The 19,298-nt window shown below is 43.3% G+C and overlaps 1 protein-coding gene across 1 annotated transcript in view; it reads right to left on the reverse strand.

The window, feature by feature from the left end:
- LOC141270803 (granzyme A-like) overlaps positions 1-18,899 on the reverse strand; it is a 49,533-nt gene extending 30,634 nt beyond the window's left edge. The window contains exons 1-2 of the mRNA XM_073680935.1: positions 18,848-18,899; positions 18,621-18,759 (exon numbers count right to left, since the gene is read on the reverse strand). Coding sequence (XP_073537036.1) covers positions 18,621-18,759; positions 18,848-18,899 — 191 coding nt within the window. The remainder of the gene's footprint in view (positions 1-18,620; positions 18,760-18,847) is intronic.
- Between the last annotated feature and the right edge of the window lie 399 nt (positions 18,900-19,298).

Here is a 19,298-nt window from a genome sequence, read left to right on the forward strand (position 1 = left end):
GGACTGATTTGAAGCTTTTGTTAGGAACATTTTACATAACATTTTGGATCACATTTATCCTGCATTCTACGCTGAGCACTTATATCAGGGTTTCAATCTAAATCTCCGAGTGACTCGAGTCTGGTGAAACACCCGAAGGATCCATTCACTATAATGAGGCAGCAGAGTTACTTTGAACTCTGTATGGCCTCTGTTCAGTGTTATCCTTCTTTTCAGAGGTGTACAAAATTGTGGCCGACAGCACTTTAATGCACGCCTAAAAAGACGGACAGCGTCAGATCACAGTTCAGACAGTGTGTCTCCATCAGCCTCATTATAGGGAATCTTCTGCCGGGGGTTCTGTCTGAATCACCTATTTCAGAGATTTACACAGAAACCCCTGTGTAAACACTCAGAATGGAGCATAAGGATTAGTGATGAGCGAGCATGTTCGCTACTGCTCAGTGCTAATCTCACTGCTTGAGATGCTCGGCGCTCACAGAGTATCTCCGGGGTTGCTCGGCGGGATCTCGGGTCTCCTCCCTGCATGTTGGGCTCTCTTTAGAGCGCCAATGAACATGCAGGTATTGACTGCCACTCACTGTAATCCTGTAGCCATGTTGGTTGTGGCATTACAGTGATTGGCTGGCTGCACAGCATCATCAGGTCTATATCAGACCTAGCGCTGCCATGCCCGTCACAGTCACTCCGGAATCAGACAGTGTAGGGAGAGGTGCTGCTGAGCTAGGGAGAGATTTGCTTGTTTCTAGTTAGTGTAGGTGTACCAAACTATATTAGAGATACATATCCATCTCAACAAACAGTCCTTCTAAGGACTAATCCATCTGCAGAGATATCAGGCAGGCAGTGTATATACAGTAGGCAGGCAGGAAGGGTATATAGCAGACTGCAGTGCATAAAGCACGAGATGCTCCATTCCAGTTCTGTCTGCTGCTGCTGTTAGATATTTCTAGAAATAGGCCCAGGTCTCAGGGACAGGAATAATTTTTTTTTAATCTTAATCCTCTTTATTTGCTTAACAAGCAATCCAGAGAACACCGTTTTTCAGCGGCATTTGCTTGTTGGCACTGCAGAATACAGCCAGGTCCTTTCCATATTACAGCACTAAAAATCCAGCTATTTAAAACGGTGGTTTGTCCGTCACACAGATCACATATAATTGCGTTGAAAATACTGGCCTCCATTAAAAAAAATTTCAGTGTGTCAGTGAAGCAATTGACACCAGATTGCTGTTCAAAATAGTTACCTACAGTCCAGGCATTTAAAACCGTGTTTTCTCCATCAAACGGATCACATATACATTTTCAGAAAATACTGCAATTTCTGGCCTCCATTAATTTTTTTTTTCAGTGTCAGCAAAGTTTTTGACATCGGTTTGCTGTTCAAAATAGTTACCTACAGGCCAGGTATTTAAAACTGTTTTCTCCGTCACACCGATCACATATACGTTGTCAGAAAATACTGCCATTTCTGACCTCCATTAAAAATTTGTTTCAGTGTGTCAGTGAAGCAATTGACACCAGATTGCTGTTCATGTTATGATCTGCTACAAGCACTAAGGAAAGACAGGAGATCTGTCCCTACAATCGAACTAAACTGGATCCCTACGATGTAACGGGGAACCTGATCCTGCGATCAGTCCCGCTAAAGTCCTCGGCTAGTCTGTACGAAGACCTATAGATGCAAGGGAGGAATCCCTACAAGAACTAGGGACTGGGATAAAGTTGGACACCTCCTAGCAGAAATTGTAGCAGTCAAAGACAAACACACAACAAAGAACATAGAGGTCCGAAGACCTAGCAAAACTAACAGAGAACGGTAACAGAGCACCAAACTAGCTCAAGAGTAGTAAATACAATGAAGTCCAGCAAGGCCAGGAGGGCGGAGCCGGATTAAATAGGCAAAAATGGTCATGTGACCAGCAAACTAAAAAAAAACTAACAGGAGAGTTCTAACAGTACCCCCTCTTCTAAGAGGATCCTCCGGATCCCCTAGGCCCAGGCTTACCAGGAAACCTCCTGTGAAACGCTCTGACAAGTCTGGAAGAAGAAACATCATCCGCCTTCACCCATGAGTTATCCTCAGGTCCGAAACCCTTCCAAGCGACGAGATTCTGCAAACTCCCTCTATACCGTCTAGAATTTAGGATGCGGGAAATTTCATATTCCCCGTCCTCCACCACCGGAGGAACAGTGGCAGAGGCGTCACCATCCGACACATCAGCTTTTTTCAACAGAGAAACATGAAACACCGGGTTAATCTTCCAGGATGTAGGAACCTCCAACCTAACAGCAGATTGGTTAACTATCTGAAGCACCTTAAAGGGCCCTACGAACTTTGGACCCAATTTTTTAGAAGGAATCCTCAATCCCAGTTTCTTAGAGGACAACCAAACCATGTCACCAACAGCAAACAAAACCTCTTGCCGTTTCCTATCAAAGTACCTCTTCGATTTTTTGTTAGCCTCCTGAAGATTACCACGCACATCCGTCCAAACTCTCTCCAAATCACCGGAAAAACTCTCCTCCTCAGGCACAGCCGAAACCAATTTGGAGAATGACCCAAAAGACGGATGTCTCCCAGAACAACAAAAAAAAGGCGAACACCCAGCAGAAGAGGATGTATGGTTGTTAAGAGCAAATTCAGCAAGTGGCAGAAACTCAGACCACCCCTCTTGATTGTCTGCCACAAAACAACGCAAGAACTGCTCAACATCCTGGTTCTTCCTTTCTGTCTGGCCATTAGACTCAGGATGATATCTGGATGAAAACGACAAATGAACTCCCAACCTGTCACAAAAGGCACGCCAAAAACGAGCCACGAACTGAGGTCCCCTATCAGAAACAATGTCAGTAGGAACACCATGTAGTCTGACAATTTCCTTGACAAAGGCCTTAGCGAGTGTCTTAGTGCAAGGCAGTTTGATGAAGGGAACCAAGTGACACATCTTGCTAAAATGGTTCACGACCACCCAGATGACCGTGAAACCTTCAGAGGGGGGAAGGTCAGTAATAAAGTCCATAGCCAGATGTGTCCAAGGTGCACTAGGAACCTCCAGAGGGCAAAGCAACCCCGCAGCAGGAGCATGCGAAGACTTAGATCTAGCACACACAGTACATTGGCGCACCCACTTAATGACTTCCTTCTGCCATCCAGACCACCAAAAACTGCGACCCACAAGTCTCTTGGTCTCAGAAATTCCTGGATGACCTGCCAACCGAGACTCATGACACTCAACAAACAAATCTCTCCTAAAGGTCCTAGGCACAAACAACCTCCCATGGGGAGTGTTAGATGGGGCATTCTCCTGAGCTTTAAGAATCTCATCCTCCAAAACGGAGTCCAAAGCAGCAATCACAACACCTTCTTGTAAAATGCTCTCCTCTTCCTCCTCAACACCGACCATGGGAGAAAAGCTGCGAGACAAAGCATCCGCTTTAACATTCTTGGTACCCGGGATGTAAGTAACGGAAAAATTAAACCGCGAGAAAAAAAGTGCCCACCTAGCCTGACGGGCATTCAAGCGCTTGGCAGCATCCAGATAGATCAGATTTTTATGATCAGTGAAAACCTGAATGGGAAATTCAGCACCTTCCAAGAGGTGACGCCAGTGTTCAAATGCGAGTTTAATCGCCAGCAATTCCCGATTACCAATATCGTAATTAAGTTCAGTCTCAGAAAATTTTTTTGAAAAAAAGGCACAGGGATGTACTCCATCCTTGCTTTCCTGAGACAACACCGCACCGACCCCCACCGAAGAAGCATCAACTTCAACCAAAAACGGCTTAGTCATATCAGGCTGCATAAGGATGGGAGCAGAGGTGAACCTCTCCTTTAGAAACACAAAAGCTTCAATGGCCTCAGAAGTCCACTGAACCGCATTAGCACCTTTCCTGGTGAGATCGGTCAGCGGTTTGACAATAATAGAATTTTTTTTATGAATTTTCTGTAATAATTGGCGAAACCCAAAAACCTCTGTATCGATTTCAAACCAATAGGCCTAGGCCATTCCTGCACAGCTTGAACTTTAACCGGTCCATCTCAAAACCTTCACTGGAGATAATGTAGCCCAAAAAACTAATTCTCTGTACAGCGAACTCACATTTCTCCAGCTTAGCAAAAAGCGAATTGTCCATTAATAACTGTAATACCTCACGTACGCTCCGCAAATGAGACTCCAGATCAGGCGAATAAATCAGAATGTCATCCAAATACACAACCACATTTTTGCCGATTAAAGGTCTAAGGATTAGTGTTGAGCCACCCCCGTAGTGTTCGGGTTCGGTTCGGTTCGTCGAACACCGGGATGTTCGAGGAACTGTTCGTCAAACTGTTCGTCGAACACCTTAGAACACCGTCGAACACCGTTAAAACCAATGGCAGGCAAACAAAAACACATAGAAACACATAGAAAACACCTGCAAAGGTGTCCAAAAGCTGACAAACTGCTCAGAAGACACTCTCTTTAAAAAAGCCTGCCGGCAAATTCAGCAGCGGCATACACCGGTACCCGACAATTTAGACAAGAAGGAATAGAGCATCACACATAGATTAGATAGATAGAAACATGTCAGTCACACAAATAAGAAGCACAGTGACAGTGTTGGTCACTGCACTTGTCATTTAGTGTAAAGGATTTATTAAAAAAAATATTAGTGTTTTCATGCACCGTCTCTTTAAAAAAGCCGGCCGGCAATTCAGCATCTGTACCCGACAATTTAGAACAGAAAGAATAGAGCTTCACACATAGATTAGATAGATAGAAACATGTCAGTCACATATATAATAAGTACAGTGACAGTGTTGCTTACTGTACTTGTCATTTAGTGTAAAGGATTTATTTAAAAAAATAATAGTGTTTTCATGCACCGTCTCTTTAAAAAAGCCGGCCGGCAATTCAGCATCTGTACCCGACAATTTAGAATAGAAGGAATAGAGAATCATACATAGATTAGATAGATAGAAACATGTCAGTCACATATATAATAAGTACAGCGACAGTGTTGGTTACTGTACTTGTCATTTAGAGTTAAAATAAAGGATTTATTAAAATAAAAATTGGCGTGGGGTTCCCCGTAATTTTAGTCTCTAGCGGAGGTTAAGCAGACGGCTGGGGCAGATGTTTGAAGCCTGGGAAGGGGGTAATACCCATGGAGCTTCCCAGGCTACTAATATCAGCCCCCAGCTGAATACTTAGCCTTTACTAGCTATTAAAATGGGGGACCACCCCAAAAAAATGACGTGGGGTCCCCCCTATTTTAATAGCTAGCAAAGGCTAGGCAGACAGCTGGGGGCTGATATTAATAGCTCAGGAAGGGTGCCATGAATATTGGCCCCCTCCCAGGCTAGAAACACCAGCCGTCAGCCGCCCCAGAAATGGCGCATCCATAGGATGCGCCAATTCTGGCACTTAGCCTCGCTCTTCCCACTGCCCTGTAGCGGTGGCAGTGGGGTAATAGGGTTGGGGTTGATGTCAGCTTATAATGCCAGCTGACATCAAGCCCAGGTTAGTAATGGAGAGGCGTCTATAAGACACCCCCATTACTAACCCCATAGTCAAAGTTAAAAAAAACCCACAAACACCCAGAATAAAGTCCTTTAATTGAAATAAACACACAATTCTTTATTGTTCTAAATTAAACCATACTTACCATCACGCCCATTCCAGTTGAAGCCAACGATCTCCTGTAATAAAAATAAAATAATAAACCAACATCATCCTTACCTTTCCATGGTTCCCAGGACAGCTCCAGCTCTGCTACATTGAGATGACAGGCTGGACCGCAGCAGAAAGCTGCCATCCAGCCTGTCATCCCGCAGACACTGAGAAGCGCAGGCATGCTTGCGCTACTCAGTGTCTCTCTGTGACGGCATCCAGATGAGCCGAGGTCATGTCCAATGAACTCGGCGCACCTCATGCACGTCACTGACAGCGTGGGAAAATTCTCCTGCACTCAGCGCTTCAGCGTGGGAGAATTCTCACGCTGAAGCGCTGAGTGCAGGAGAATTTTCCCACGCTGTCAGCGACGTGCATGAGGTGAGCTGAGATCATTGGACATGAACTCACCTCATGCACGTCACTGACAGCGTGGGAAAATTCTCACGCTGAAGCGCTGTCAGTGACGTGCATGAGGTGAGTTCATGTCCAATGATCTCAGCTCACCTCATGCACGTCACTGACAGCGTGGGAAAATTCTCACGCTGAAGCGCTGAGTGCAGGAGAATTTTCCCACGCTGTCAGTGAGGTGCATGAGGTGAGCTGAGTTCATTGGACATGACCTCGGCTCATCTGGATGCCGTCACAGAGAGACACTGAGGAGCGCAAGCAAGCCTGCTCTTCTCAGTGTCTGCGGGATGACAGGCTGGATGGCAGCGTTCTGCTGCGCTCCAGCCTGTCATCTCGATGTAGCAGAGCTGAAGCTGTCATGGGAACCATGGAAAGGTAAGGATGAGGTTGCTTTATTATTTTTCTTTTATTGCAGGAGATCGTTGGCTTCAGGTGGAATGGGCGTGACGGTAAGTATGGTTTAATTTAGAACAATAAAGAATTGTGTGTTTATTTCAATTAAAGGACTTTATTCTGGGTGTTGTGTTTTTTTTAAATACTTTACTAGAAATTCATGGCGGTCATGTCTAATACTGGCGTGACCCCATGAATTTTGGGCTTAGGGCCAGCTGATAATACCAAGCTGGCCCTAACCCCTTTATTACCCAGTGAGCCACCGCACCAGGGCCCTGGATGAGTTGGGTACAGCGCCAGAAGATGGCGCTTCTATGAACGCACCATTTTCCGGGGTGGCTGCGGACTGCAATTTGCAGCGGGGGGGGGGGCCTAGAAAGCTTGGGCGCTGTACCCAACTCATCCAGGGCCCTGATGCGGTGGCTCACTGGGTAATAAAGGGGTTAGGGCCAGCTTGGCATTATCAGCTGGCCCTAAGCCCGAAATTCATGGGAGAATTCTCACACTGAAGCGCTGAGTGCAGGAGAATTTTCCCACGCTGTCAGTGACGTGCATGAGGTGAGCTGAGTTCATTGGACATGAGCTCACCTTATGCACATCACTGACAGCGTGGGAGAATTCTCCTGCACTCAGCGCTTCAGCGTGAGAATTTTCCCACGCTGTCAGTGACATGCATGAGGTGAGCCGAGTTCATTGGACATGAACTCGGCTCATCTTTATGCCGTCACAGAGAGACGCTGAGGAGTGCAAGCATGCCTGCGCTTCTCAGTGTCTGCGGGATGACAGGCTGGATGGCAGCTTTCTGCTGCGGTCCAGCCTGTCATCTCGATGTAGCAGAGCTGAAGCTGTCGTGGGAACCATGGAAAGGTAAGGATGATGTTGCTTTATTATTTTTCTTTTATTGCAGGGGATCGTTGGCTTCAGCTGGAATGGGCGTGATTGTAAGTATGGTTTAATTTAGAACAATAAAGAATTGTGTCTTTATTTCAATTAAAGGACTTTATTCTGGGTGTTTGTGGTTTTTTTTAACTTTGACTATGGGGTTAGTAATGGGGGTGTCTTATAGACGCCTCTCCATTACTAACCTGGGCTTGATGTCAGCTGGCATTATAAGCTGACATCAACCCCAACCCTATTACCCCACTGCCACCGCTACAGGGCAGTGGGAAGAGTGAGGCTAAGTGCCAGAGTTGGCGCATCCTATGGATGCGCCATTTCTGGGGCGGCTGACGGCTGGTGTTTCTAGCCTGGGAGGGGGCCAATATTCATGGCACCCTTCCTGGGCTATTAATATCAGCCCCCAGCTGTCTGCCTAGCCTTTGCTAGCTATTAAAATAGGGGGGACCCCACGTCAATTTTTTTGGGGGGTCCCCCATTTTAATAGCTAGTAAAGGCTAGGCATTCAGCTGGGGGCTGATATTAGTAGCCTGGGAAGCTCCGTGGGTATTACCCCTTCCCAGGCTTCAAACATCTGCCCCAGCTGTCTGCTTAACCTCCGCTAGAGCCTAAAATTATGGGGAACCCCACGCCAATTTTTTTTTTAATAAATCCTTTATTTTAACACTAAATGACAAGTACAGTAATCAACACTGTCACTGTACTTCATATATATGTGACTGACATGTTTCTATCTATCTAATCTATGTGTGATGCTCTATTCCTTCCATTCTAAATTGTCGGGTACAGATGCTGAATTGCCGGCCGGCTTTTTTAAAGAGACGGTGCATGAAAACACTATTATTTTTTTTAATAAATCCTTTACACTAAATGGCAAGTACAGTAATCAACACTGTCACTGTACTTCTTATATATGTGACTGACATGTTTCTATCTATCTAATCTATGTGTGATGCTCTATTCTTTCGGTTCTAAATTGTCGGGTACCGGTGTATGCCGCTGCTGAAATGCCGGCTTTTCATGTTTCACTGTGAGCACTGTTCCCATCGATTTGGGCAATCACTGTAATGTCACAACCACCAAGGCTGTGGCATTACAGTGAGTGGCAGACAATCCCTGCATGATTGGTGCTCTAAATAGCGCCAGACATGCAGGACACGCTTTTGGTGCACGAACAGTTATCGAACATAACCTCGAACAGCCGAATTTTTTGCAAATCGTTCGGGTTCATCGAACAACTCGAACACCGCCCAAAACAGCTGGAATTTGAGATTGGCGAACAGTTCTAGTCGAACACCGCTCATCTCTACTAAGGATGTCATTAATAAGATTCTGAAAAAATGCTGGAGCATTGGTAAGACCAAAAGGCATAACCAGATTCTCAAAATGACCCACAGGAGTGTTAAAAGCAGTCTTCCATTCATCACCCTCCTTCATGCGCAACAAATTGTATGCCCCCCGGAGATCAATTTTAGAGAACCACTTGGCCCCCACTAACTGGTTAAACAAATCCGGAATCAATGGCAGTGGGTAAGGATTGCGTACAGTAATTTTATTCATCTCACGAAAGTCCAGACAAGGACGTAAACCGCCATCTTTTTTTTTTTACAAAAAAAAATCCAACAGCCACAGGAGACTTGGAAGGCCTAATGTGACCGGCGGCCAAGCTTGTCTGTATGTATTCCTCCAAAGCCTTTCTCTCATGAATAGTAAGATTAATTAAACGACTTTTAGGAAGAGTCGCTCCAGGGACAAATTCAATGGTACAATCATAGTCTCTATGGGGAGGCAAAATTTGTGACTCCTCCTCAGAAAAAACTCTCCAAAAATCCTGAATAGGTACAGGTAATTCCCCTTTCTCTACCGCAGCAATACGTCCGTTACAACACTTGTCATAACACTTAGGGCTCCAGGACTTAATTTCATTGGTAGACCAATCCAGTACAGGATTGTGCAATTTTAACCAGGGTAACCCCAATATTACTGGAGAAGGCAAATTATCCAATACCACCAAATCCAAATTCTCTTGATGAATACCATTAATAGTGAGGGGAAATTCACAGACCTTGTGAGTAACACTCTTCAAGGGAGAGCCATCAACAGAAACCACAGCAATAGGGGATGACAAAGTTTTAGGTTCTAATCTAAGTTTTTCCAAGAATCCCCCATCAATCACATTCAGAGTAGAACCACAATCCACAAATACCCGAAATTCAATTAATTCATCCTGAGCAGTGGTAGTGGAAGATAGGAATACTCCCTTAGAATTTAAACAGGCAATACGTGCATGACTGACCATTTTTTTTTCTTTCTTCATACGAAGCACACAGTTCTTAATAAAATGACCAGAATTTCCGCAATAGAAGCATAAGCCTTCAGAAAGCCTGCGGTCTTTTTCCTGAGAGCGGGGTGCCATCGCCCCAATCTCCATCGGCTCTCCATTGTCAGCACAGACCCTCTCAGGACTCGGAGCTGACATAGCAGAGGATTTGCTCTCATTAACCCTTGCACGCAGTCTCCTGTCCACCTGTATAGCTAATTGCATTGCCTCCTGCAAGTTTCCAGGTGTGGGATAAGCAATCAGTAAATCCTTAACCCTTTCACCTAGCCCTGCAAGAAACAAGCTTTTCAAAGCTGAATCGTTCCACCCCACCTGGGCAGACCACCGACGGAAGTGAGAACAATATTTTTCCACATTACCTGATCCCTGCCTCAATCGCCTCAATTCAGACTCAGCAGATGAGACACGATCAGGATCATCGTACAACAAACCCAAAGCAGAAAAAAAACTATCCACTGATGTAAAGCACGGATCACTAGGTTGGAGAGAGAAGGCCCATCCCTGAGGATCTTTGTGCAAAAGTGACATTATGAACCCTATGCGCTGTGATTCATCACCAGAGGATCCAGGTCTCAAACGAAAATACAATAAACAAGCATTTTTAAAAGAAAAAAAATCTTGTTGTTCGCCAAAAAATAAACCAGGCAGACGTACCTTTGGTTCCACAAAATGTGCTCCAGAACAGCTACTCACGTGTTGTTGGAGCTTGGCCACCTCCAGAGAGAGTCCCTGCAAGCGTTGAGCCAAATCTTGAACCGAGACCATGATGGAAAACTGGAGGTCTTTCCTTAGAGAAATTTTTTTTTTTTTCTTTTAGGGCTGGACTTACTGTTATGATCTGCTACAAGCACTAAGGAAAGACAGGAGATCTGTCCCTACAATCGAGCTAAACTGGATCCCTACAATGTAACGGGGAACCTGATCCTGCGATCAGACCCGCTAAAGTCCTCGGCTAGTCTGTACGAAGACCTATAGATGCAAGGGAGGAATCCCTACAAGAAATAGGGACTGGGATAAAGTTGGACACCTCCTAGCAGAAATTGTAGCAGTCAAAGACAAACACACAACAAAGAACATAGAGGTCCGAAGACCTAGCAAAACTAACAGAGAACGGTAACAGAGCACCAAGCTAGCTCAAGAGTAGTAAATACAATGAAGTCCAGCAAGGCCAGGAGGGCGGAGCCAGATTAAAAAGGCAAAAATGGTCATGTGACCAGCAAACCAAAAAAAACCAAACAGGAGAGTTCTAACAGTTCAAAATAGTTACCTACAGGCCAGGTATTTAAAACTGTGTTTTCTCCGTCACACGGATCACATACACATTTTCAGAAAATACTGCCATTCCTGGCCTCCATTAAAAAAAATTTCAGTGTGTCACCAAAGTTTTTGACATTGGTTTGCTGTTCAAAATAGTTACCTACAGTCCAGGTATGTAAAACCATGTTTTCTCCGTCACACGGATCACATATACGTTTTCAGAAATTATTGACATTTTATGATCTCCATTAAAAATTTGTTAAAGTGTGTCAGTGTAGCAATTGACACCAGATTGCTGTTCAAAATAGTTACCTACAGGCCAGGTATTTAAAACTGTGTTTTCTCCGTGACATGGATCACATATACTGTACGTTGTCAGAAAATACTGCCATTTCTGACCTCCATTAAAAATTTGTTTCAGTGCGTCAGTGAAGCAATTGACACCAGATTGCTGTTCAAAATAGTTACCTACAGGCCAGGTATTTAAAACTGTGTTTTCTCCATCACACGGATCACATATACGTTTTCAGAAAATACTGCCATTTCTGACCTCCATTAAAAATTTGTTTCAGTGTGTCAGTGAAGCAATTGACACCAAATTGCTGTTCAAAATAGTTACCTACAGGCCAGGTATTTAAAACTATGTTTTCTCCATCACACGGATCACATATACGTTGTCAGAAAATACTGCCATTTCTGACCTCCATTAAAAATTTATTTCAGTGTGTCAGTGAATCAATTGACACCAGATTGCTGTTCAAAATAGTTACCTACAGGCCAGGTATTTAAAACTGTGTTTTCTCCATCACATGGATCACATATACATTTTCAGAAAATACTGCCATTTCTGGCCTCCATTAAATTTTTTTTTCAGTGTGTCACCAAAGTTTTTGACATTGGTTTGCTGTTCAAAATGGTTACCTACAGGCCAAGTATTTAAAACTGTGTTGTCTCAGTCACACAGATCATATATACGTTTTCAGAAAATATTGCCATTTATGACTTCCATTATAAATTTGTTTCAGTGTGTCAGTGAAGCAATTGACACCAGATTGCTGTTCAAAATAGTTACCTACAGGCCAGGTATTTAAGACTGTGTTTTCTCTGTCACACGGATCATATATACTGTACGTTGTCAGAAAATACTGCCATTTCTGACCTCCATTAAAAATTTGTATCTGTGTGTCAGTGAATCAATTGACACCAGATTGCTGTTCAAAATAGTTACCTACAGGCCAGGTATTTAAAACTGTGTTTTCTCCGTCACACGGATCACATATACATTTTCAGAAAATACTGCCTTTTCTGGCCTCCAATAATTTTTTTTTTCAGTGTGTCAGCTAAGTTTTTGACATTGGTTTGCTGTTAAAAATAGTAACCTACAGGCCTGGTATTTAAAACTGTGTTTTCTCCGTCACACGGAGGACATATACGTTTTCAGAAAATACTGCCATTTCTGGCCTCCATTAAAAATTTGTTGTTTCAATGTGTCAGTGATGCAATTGACAACAGTTTGCAGTTCAAAATAGTTACCTACAGGCCTGGTATGTAAAACCATGTTTTCTCCGTCACACAGATCACATATACGTTTTTAGTAAATATTGCCATTTCTGACCTCCATTAAAAATTTGTTTCAGTGTGTCAGTGAAGCAATTGACACCAGATTGCTGTTCAAAATAGTTACCTACAGGCCAGGTATTTAAAACTGTGTTTTCTCCGTCACACGGATTACATATACATTTTCAGAAAATACTGCCATTTGTGGCCTCCATTAAATTTTTTTTCAGTGTGTCACCAAAGTTTTGACATTGGTTTGCTGTTCAAAATAGTTACCTACAGGCCAGGTATTTAAAACTGTGTTTTCTCCATCACACGGATCACATATACGTTTTCAAAAAATACTGCCATTTCTGACCTCCATTAAAAATTTGTTTCAGTGTGTCAGTGATGCAATTGACAACAGTTTGCAGTTCAAAATAGTTACCTACAGGCCAGGTATGTAAAACCATGTTTTCTCCATCACACTGATCACATATACGTTGTCAGAAAATACTGCCATTTCTGACCTCCATTAAAAATTTGTTGCAGTGTGTCAGCTAAGTTTTTGACATTGGTTTGCTGTTCAAAATAGTAACCTACAGGCCAGATATTTAAAACTGTGTTTTCTCCCTCACACGGATCACATATACTTTTTCAGAAAATACTGCCATTTCTGACCACCAATAAAAAATGTTTCAGTGTGTCAGCTAAGTTTTTGACATTGGTTTGCTGTTCAAAATAGTAACCTAAATGCCAGGTATGTAAAACCATGTTTTCTCCGTCACACAGATCACATACAGTGCTGGCCAAAAGTATTGGCACCCCTGCAATTCTGTCAGATAATACTCAGTTTCTTCCTGAAAATGATTGCAATCACAAATTCTTTGGTACTATTGTCTTCATTTAATTTGCTTGCAAGGAAAAAACACAAAAGAGAATGAAGCAAAAATCAAATCATTAATCATTTCACACAAAACTCCAAAAAAGGGCCGGACAAAAGTATTGGCACCCTCAGCCTAATACTTGGTTGCACAACCTTTAGCCAAAATAACTGTGAACCACCGCTTCTGGTAACCATCAATGAGTTTCTTACAATGCTCTGGCAAACTGCTCAAGGTCCCTGATATTTGAAGGGTGCCTTCTCCAAACTGGCATTTTGAGATCTCTCCACAGGTGTTCTATGGGATTCAGGTCTGGACTCATTCCTGGCCACCTTAGAAGTCTCCAGTGCTTTCTCTCAAACCATTTTATAGTGATTTTGGAAGTGTGTTTTGGGTCATTGTCCTACTGGAAGACCCATGACCTCTGAGGGAGACCCAGCTTTCTCACACTGGGCCCTACATTATGCTGCAAAATTTGTTGGTAGTCTTCAGACTTCATAATGCCATGCACATGGTCAAGCAGTCCAGTGCCAGAGGCAGCAAAGCAACCCCAAAACATCAGGGAACCTCCGCCATGTTTGACTGTAGGGACCGTGTTCTTTTCTTTGAATGCCTCTTTTTTTTCCTGTACACTCTATGTTGATGCTTTTTCCCAAAAAGCTCTACTTTTGTCTCATCTGACCAGAGAACATTCTTCCAAAAGGTTTTAGGCTTTCTCAGGTAAGTTTTGGCAAACTCCAGCCTGGCTTTTTTATGTCTCGGGGTAAGAAGTGGGGTCTTCCTGGGTATCCTACCATACAGTCCCTTTTCATTCAGACGCCGACGGATAGTACGGGTTGACACTGTTGTACCCTCGGACTGCAGGGCAGCTTGAACTTGTTTGGATGTTAGTCGAGGTTCTTTATCCACCATCCGCACAATCTTGCGTTGAAATCTCTCATCAATTTTTCTTTTCCGTCCACATCTAGGGAGGTTAGCCACAGTGCCATGGGCTTTAAACTTCTTGATGACACTGCGCACGGAAGACACAGGAACATTCAGGTCTTTGGAGATGGACTTGTAGCCTTGAGATTGCTCATGCTTCCTCACAATTTGGTTTCTCAAGTCCTCAGACAGTTCTTCGGTCTTCTTTTTTTTCTCCATGCTCAATGTAGTACACACAAGGACAGAGGTTGAGTCAACTTTAATCCATGTTAACTGGCTGCAAGTGTGATTTAGTTATTGCCAACACCTGTTAGGTGCCGCAGGTAAGCTACAGGTGCTGTTAATTACACAAATTAGAGAAGCATGACATGATTTTTCAAAGGGTGCCAATACTTTTGTCCACCCCCTTTTTTTAGGTTTGGTGTGGAATTATATCCAATTTGGCTTTAGGACAATTCTTTTTGTGCTTTTTTAACTGAAGACAAATTAAATGAAGAGAATAATACCAAAGAATTTGTGATTGCAATCATTTTCAGGAAGAAACTGAGTATTATCTGGCAGAATTGCAGGGGTGGCAATAATTTTGGCCAGCACTGTATACTTTTTCAGAAAATATTGCCCTTTATGACCTCCATTAAAAATTTGTTTCAGTGTGTCAGTGAAGCAACTGACACCAGATTGCTGTTCAAAATAGTTACCTACAGGGCAGGTATTTAAAACTGTGGATTGTTCGTCACACGGATCAGATTTAAGTTCGCTCCAAATTCAGTCATTTGTAGTGAGCGTGGAAGATATTGTCCTCCATTTAAAATGGGCAAGGCACATGGCAAGGGACAGGGAACTGGACGAGATGATTGTAATGATGGTGCATGCAGAGGCCGAGGCCGTTGGCAAGCTGAAATTGTGCCACTCCGAAGAGCTGTTCACTTTTCCATTTACAGATTCGGGACTCTCGTCTGGTCCACTTGAAGCAGGCCAAGAGGAGATCGCATGTAGCGATGCCCAAATATTTGAGCAGCCACAGTCACACGAAGGCAACGGTGGGAAAGTGTCACAAGAGGTGGACTTTGATGAGACACAATTGCCAGAAAGTCAGGAGGAGGACCAGAGTGCGGAATTGGAAGATGAGGTGGTGGATGATATTGTAACTGACCCAACCTGGCAGGAGGACATGCAGAGTGAGGACAGCAGCACACATGGGGAGGGAGGCAGAGCACCCCAACAGGCAGGAAGAAGTAGTGTGGTGGCCGCAGAAAGAAGACAGGCAACCGTTCCCCATAACACCAACACGAAGGAAGTTGCCAGTACAGCTGTTAGGTCTTCCCGAGTCTGGTTGTTTCTAAAAGTCTCTGCCAATAACCCCAAAAAGGCCATTTGCACCACCTGCCAGGCCAGCATCAGCAGGGGTGACAAAACCTGACCACCACCAGCATGATCAGGCACATGGCAGCAAAGCACCAGACTTTGTCGGCCGAACCCCAGGGTCCAGGAATAGTGTCTGTGGGTGGCACCATTGCTTCTTCCGCTGTTGTGCGTGCATGCTAATCCCCTGTCCATGGTGCATGCAAAGATGCCTCCTGCCCTGCACCTGTCGTTGCACACTCTCAAGAAGCAGCATCAGGAAGCACAACCACGTCCTTGTCCCAGCGCAGCATTCAGTTGTCCATACCCCCGTCCTTGGAAAGCAAGAAGAGTTAAGCAAGATGAAATGATCTAAAGGGCCAAAAGTTAAAGATAACACATTTCCTTTGTATTTTAGCCCCAAAAAAAAATGTAATTTTTTACGTCTTAAAAATTACAAAAAGTAAAATGGGCTGATGCAAAAGTTTGGGCACCCTGCATGGTTAGTACCTAGCAGCACCTCCTTTTGAAAGAACCACAGATTGTAAACACTTTTTGTAGCCAGACAAGAGTCTTTTAATTCTTGTTTGAGGGATTTTCACTCATTCGTCCTTGGAAAATTCTTCCAGTTCTGTGAGACTTCTGGTTGTCTTGCATGCACTGCTATTTTGAGGTCTAGTCACAGATTTTCAATGATGTTCAGATCAGGGGACTGTGAGGGCCATTGTAAAACCTTCAGGTTGCGCCTTTTGAGTTAGTATGTGTTTTTTTAAATGTTTTTATTCTGTGATTTGCTTTGCCATTTTGTCTATGGAGTTTATAGTAAGGTATTCTATTATCTCTTTGGATGTGCAGTTCCTTTATTGATAATAATGTAGTTTTGCATCACTGGCACTCCCATACATTATTAGGTTGTGGGCACCCTTCCTTATTACTAGTGTGATATTGAAAAATCTAAAAAATATGACCTTAGAAGATGTATATTTGGCTTATAAGAATGGGAGGCTCAGTAATGGTCTCACTCCTCTATTTCTTTCTAATGCTGAGGTTCATACTGAAGGGTTCCCTAGGAATGTTGGGTGATGACAATTAACATCAGTAAAAGAACATTGGAGAATATGTTTTTTTTTAAAATTGATAGAATTGTCAGTATTTCTCATAGTAGGCCCTTATCTACAGCACAGACCAAAAGTTTGGACATACCTTCTCATTTAAAGACTTTTCTGTATTTTCATGACTATGAAAATTGTACATTCACACTGAAGGCATCAAAACTATGAATTAACACATGTGGAATTATATACTTAACAAAAAAGTGTGAAACAACTGAAAATATGTCTTATATTCTAGGTTCTTCAAAGTAGCCACCTTTTGCTTTCATGACTGCTTTGCACACTCTTGGCATTCTCTTGATGAGCTTCAAGAGGTAATCACCGGAAATGGCCTTCCAACAATCTTGAAGGAGTTCCCAGAGATGCTTAGCACTTGTTGGCTCTTTTGCCTTCACTCTGCGGTCCAGCTCACCTCAAACCATCTCGATTGGGTTCAGGTCTGGTGACTGTGGAGGCCAGATCATCTGGCGTAGCGCCCCATCACTCTACTTTTTGGTCAAATAGCCCTTACACAGCCTGGAGGTGTGTTTGGGGTCATTGTCCTCTTGAAAAATAAATGATGGTCCAACTAAACGCAAACCGGATGGAATAGCATGCCGCTGCAAGATGCTGTGGTAGCCATGCTGGTTCAGTATGCCTTCAATTCTGAATAAATCCCCAACAGTGTCACCAGCAAAGCACCCCCACACCATCACACCTCCTCCTCCATGCTTCATGGTGGGAACCAGGCATATAGAGTCCATCCGTTCACCTTTTCTGCGTCGCACAAAGACATGGTGCTTGGAACCAAAGATCTCAAATTTAGACTCATCAGACCAAAGCACAGATTTCCACTGGTCTAATGTCCATTCCTTGTGTTCTTTAGCCCAAACAAGTCTCTTCTGCTTGTTGCCTGTCCTTAGCAGCGGTTTCCAAGGAAGTCTCCTCTTAACAGTTGTTGAAGAGATGTGTCTGCTGCTAGAACTCTGTGTGGCATTGACCTGGTGTCTAATCTGAGCTGCTCTTAACCTGCGATTTCTGAGGCTGGTGACTCGGATAAACTTATCCTCAGAAGCAGAGGTGACTCTTGGTCTTCTTTTCCTGGGGCGGTCCTCATGTGAGCCAGTTTCTTTGTAGCGCTTGATGGTTTTTGCAACTGCACTTGGGGACACTTTCAAAGTTTGCCCAATTTTTCAGACTGACTGCCCTTCATTTCTTAAAGTAATGATGGGCACTCGGTTTTTTTACTTAGCTGCTTTTTTCTTGCCATAATACAAATTCTAACAGTCTATTCAGTAGGACAATCAGCTGTGTATCCACCAGACTTCTGCACAACACAACTGATGGTCCCAACCCCATTTATAAGGCAAGAAATCCCACTTATTAAACCTGAAACAGGACACCTGTGAAGTGAAAACCATTTCCTGTGACTACCTCTTGAAGCTCATCAAGAGAATGCCAAGAGTGTGCAAAGCAGTCATCAAAGCAAAAGGTGGCTACTTTGAAGAACCTAGAATATAAGACATATTTTCAGTTGTTTCACACTTTTTTGTTAAGTATATAATTCCACATGTGTTAATTCATAGTTTTGATGCCTTCAGTGTGAATGTACAATTTTCATAGTCATGAAAATACAGAAAAATGAGAAGGTGTGTCCAAACTTTTGGTCTGTACTGTACATTGAGGTCAGCTGACACAGACAGGATATGATTGTGTACATCTTGTCTTGTTGGGTTGACTTTTACACTTTTTTGATCAAAATAATGTTAACTAAGTACCATATGTTATTTACATGTACTATTACGGTTTCTTATTTACTTATTATGGTGTATATGCTCATTTTGTTCCGTTTTTTTTAGTTTTTATTATAGTGCGATACACATACTTACACAAAACAATGAGCGGCAGTTAAAATCCAGTTTGGTTTAATTAATGCCCCTCCACATGGCTTTTTAGAAATCAGAAGAGCCATGTATGGTCTGGAGTGTGGAGCGGCCTCATTTCCTCCAATAATATCCATGCCGACATCTGTGGATAAGGATGAATATTGGAATGACTAAATGAACACCACATTGTCTAGCAAGTTGCAATGCTCCATTCCATAGACAAGAATTACGGTCTGGATACTTAAGTTTCCTAACATCATATTGGAACTTTAGGCAGCCCATCCTGCTCTTCAGAACACAAGGATCCCAGTCGCTTGTGATTGCCACTCATTAAATGGCTCTACCCATTTGAAATAAATGGAAGTCTTAGAAGCAAAGGGTGCCTACACAACTTAGCTAACTGATGAAATCCTTATATGCAAGGGTGTTTGGCTCACCTGACCACCCATGTATATTCATTGCGGAACTGGGGAAAAGCTACTAGCAGACACCTCTGGCAGGGGGTTATCAATAGTGTTGAGCCACCCCCGTAGTGTTCGAGTTCGGTTCGGTTCGTCGAACACCCGTGTGTTCGCCGAACTGTTCGTCGAACTGTTCGTCGAACACCTTCGAACACCGTTAAAACCAATGGCAGGCAAACAAAAACACATAGAAACACATAGAAAACACCTTCAAAGGTGT

Source organism: Phyllobates terribilis, unplaced genomic scaffold (assembly GCF_046119375.1).
Source record: "Phyllobates terribilis strain yellow unplaced genomic scaffold, ASM4611937v1 Scaffold_1__5_contigs__length_1240528914, whole genome shotgun sequence".
In the NCBI taxonomy this organism is placed as follows: domain Eukaryota; kingdom Metazoa; phylum Chordata; class Amphibia; order Anura; family Dendrobatidae; genus Phyllobates; species Phyllobates terribilis.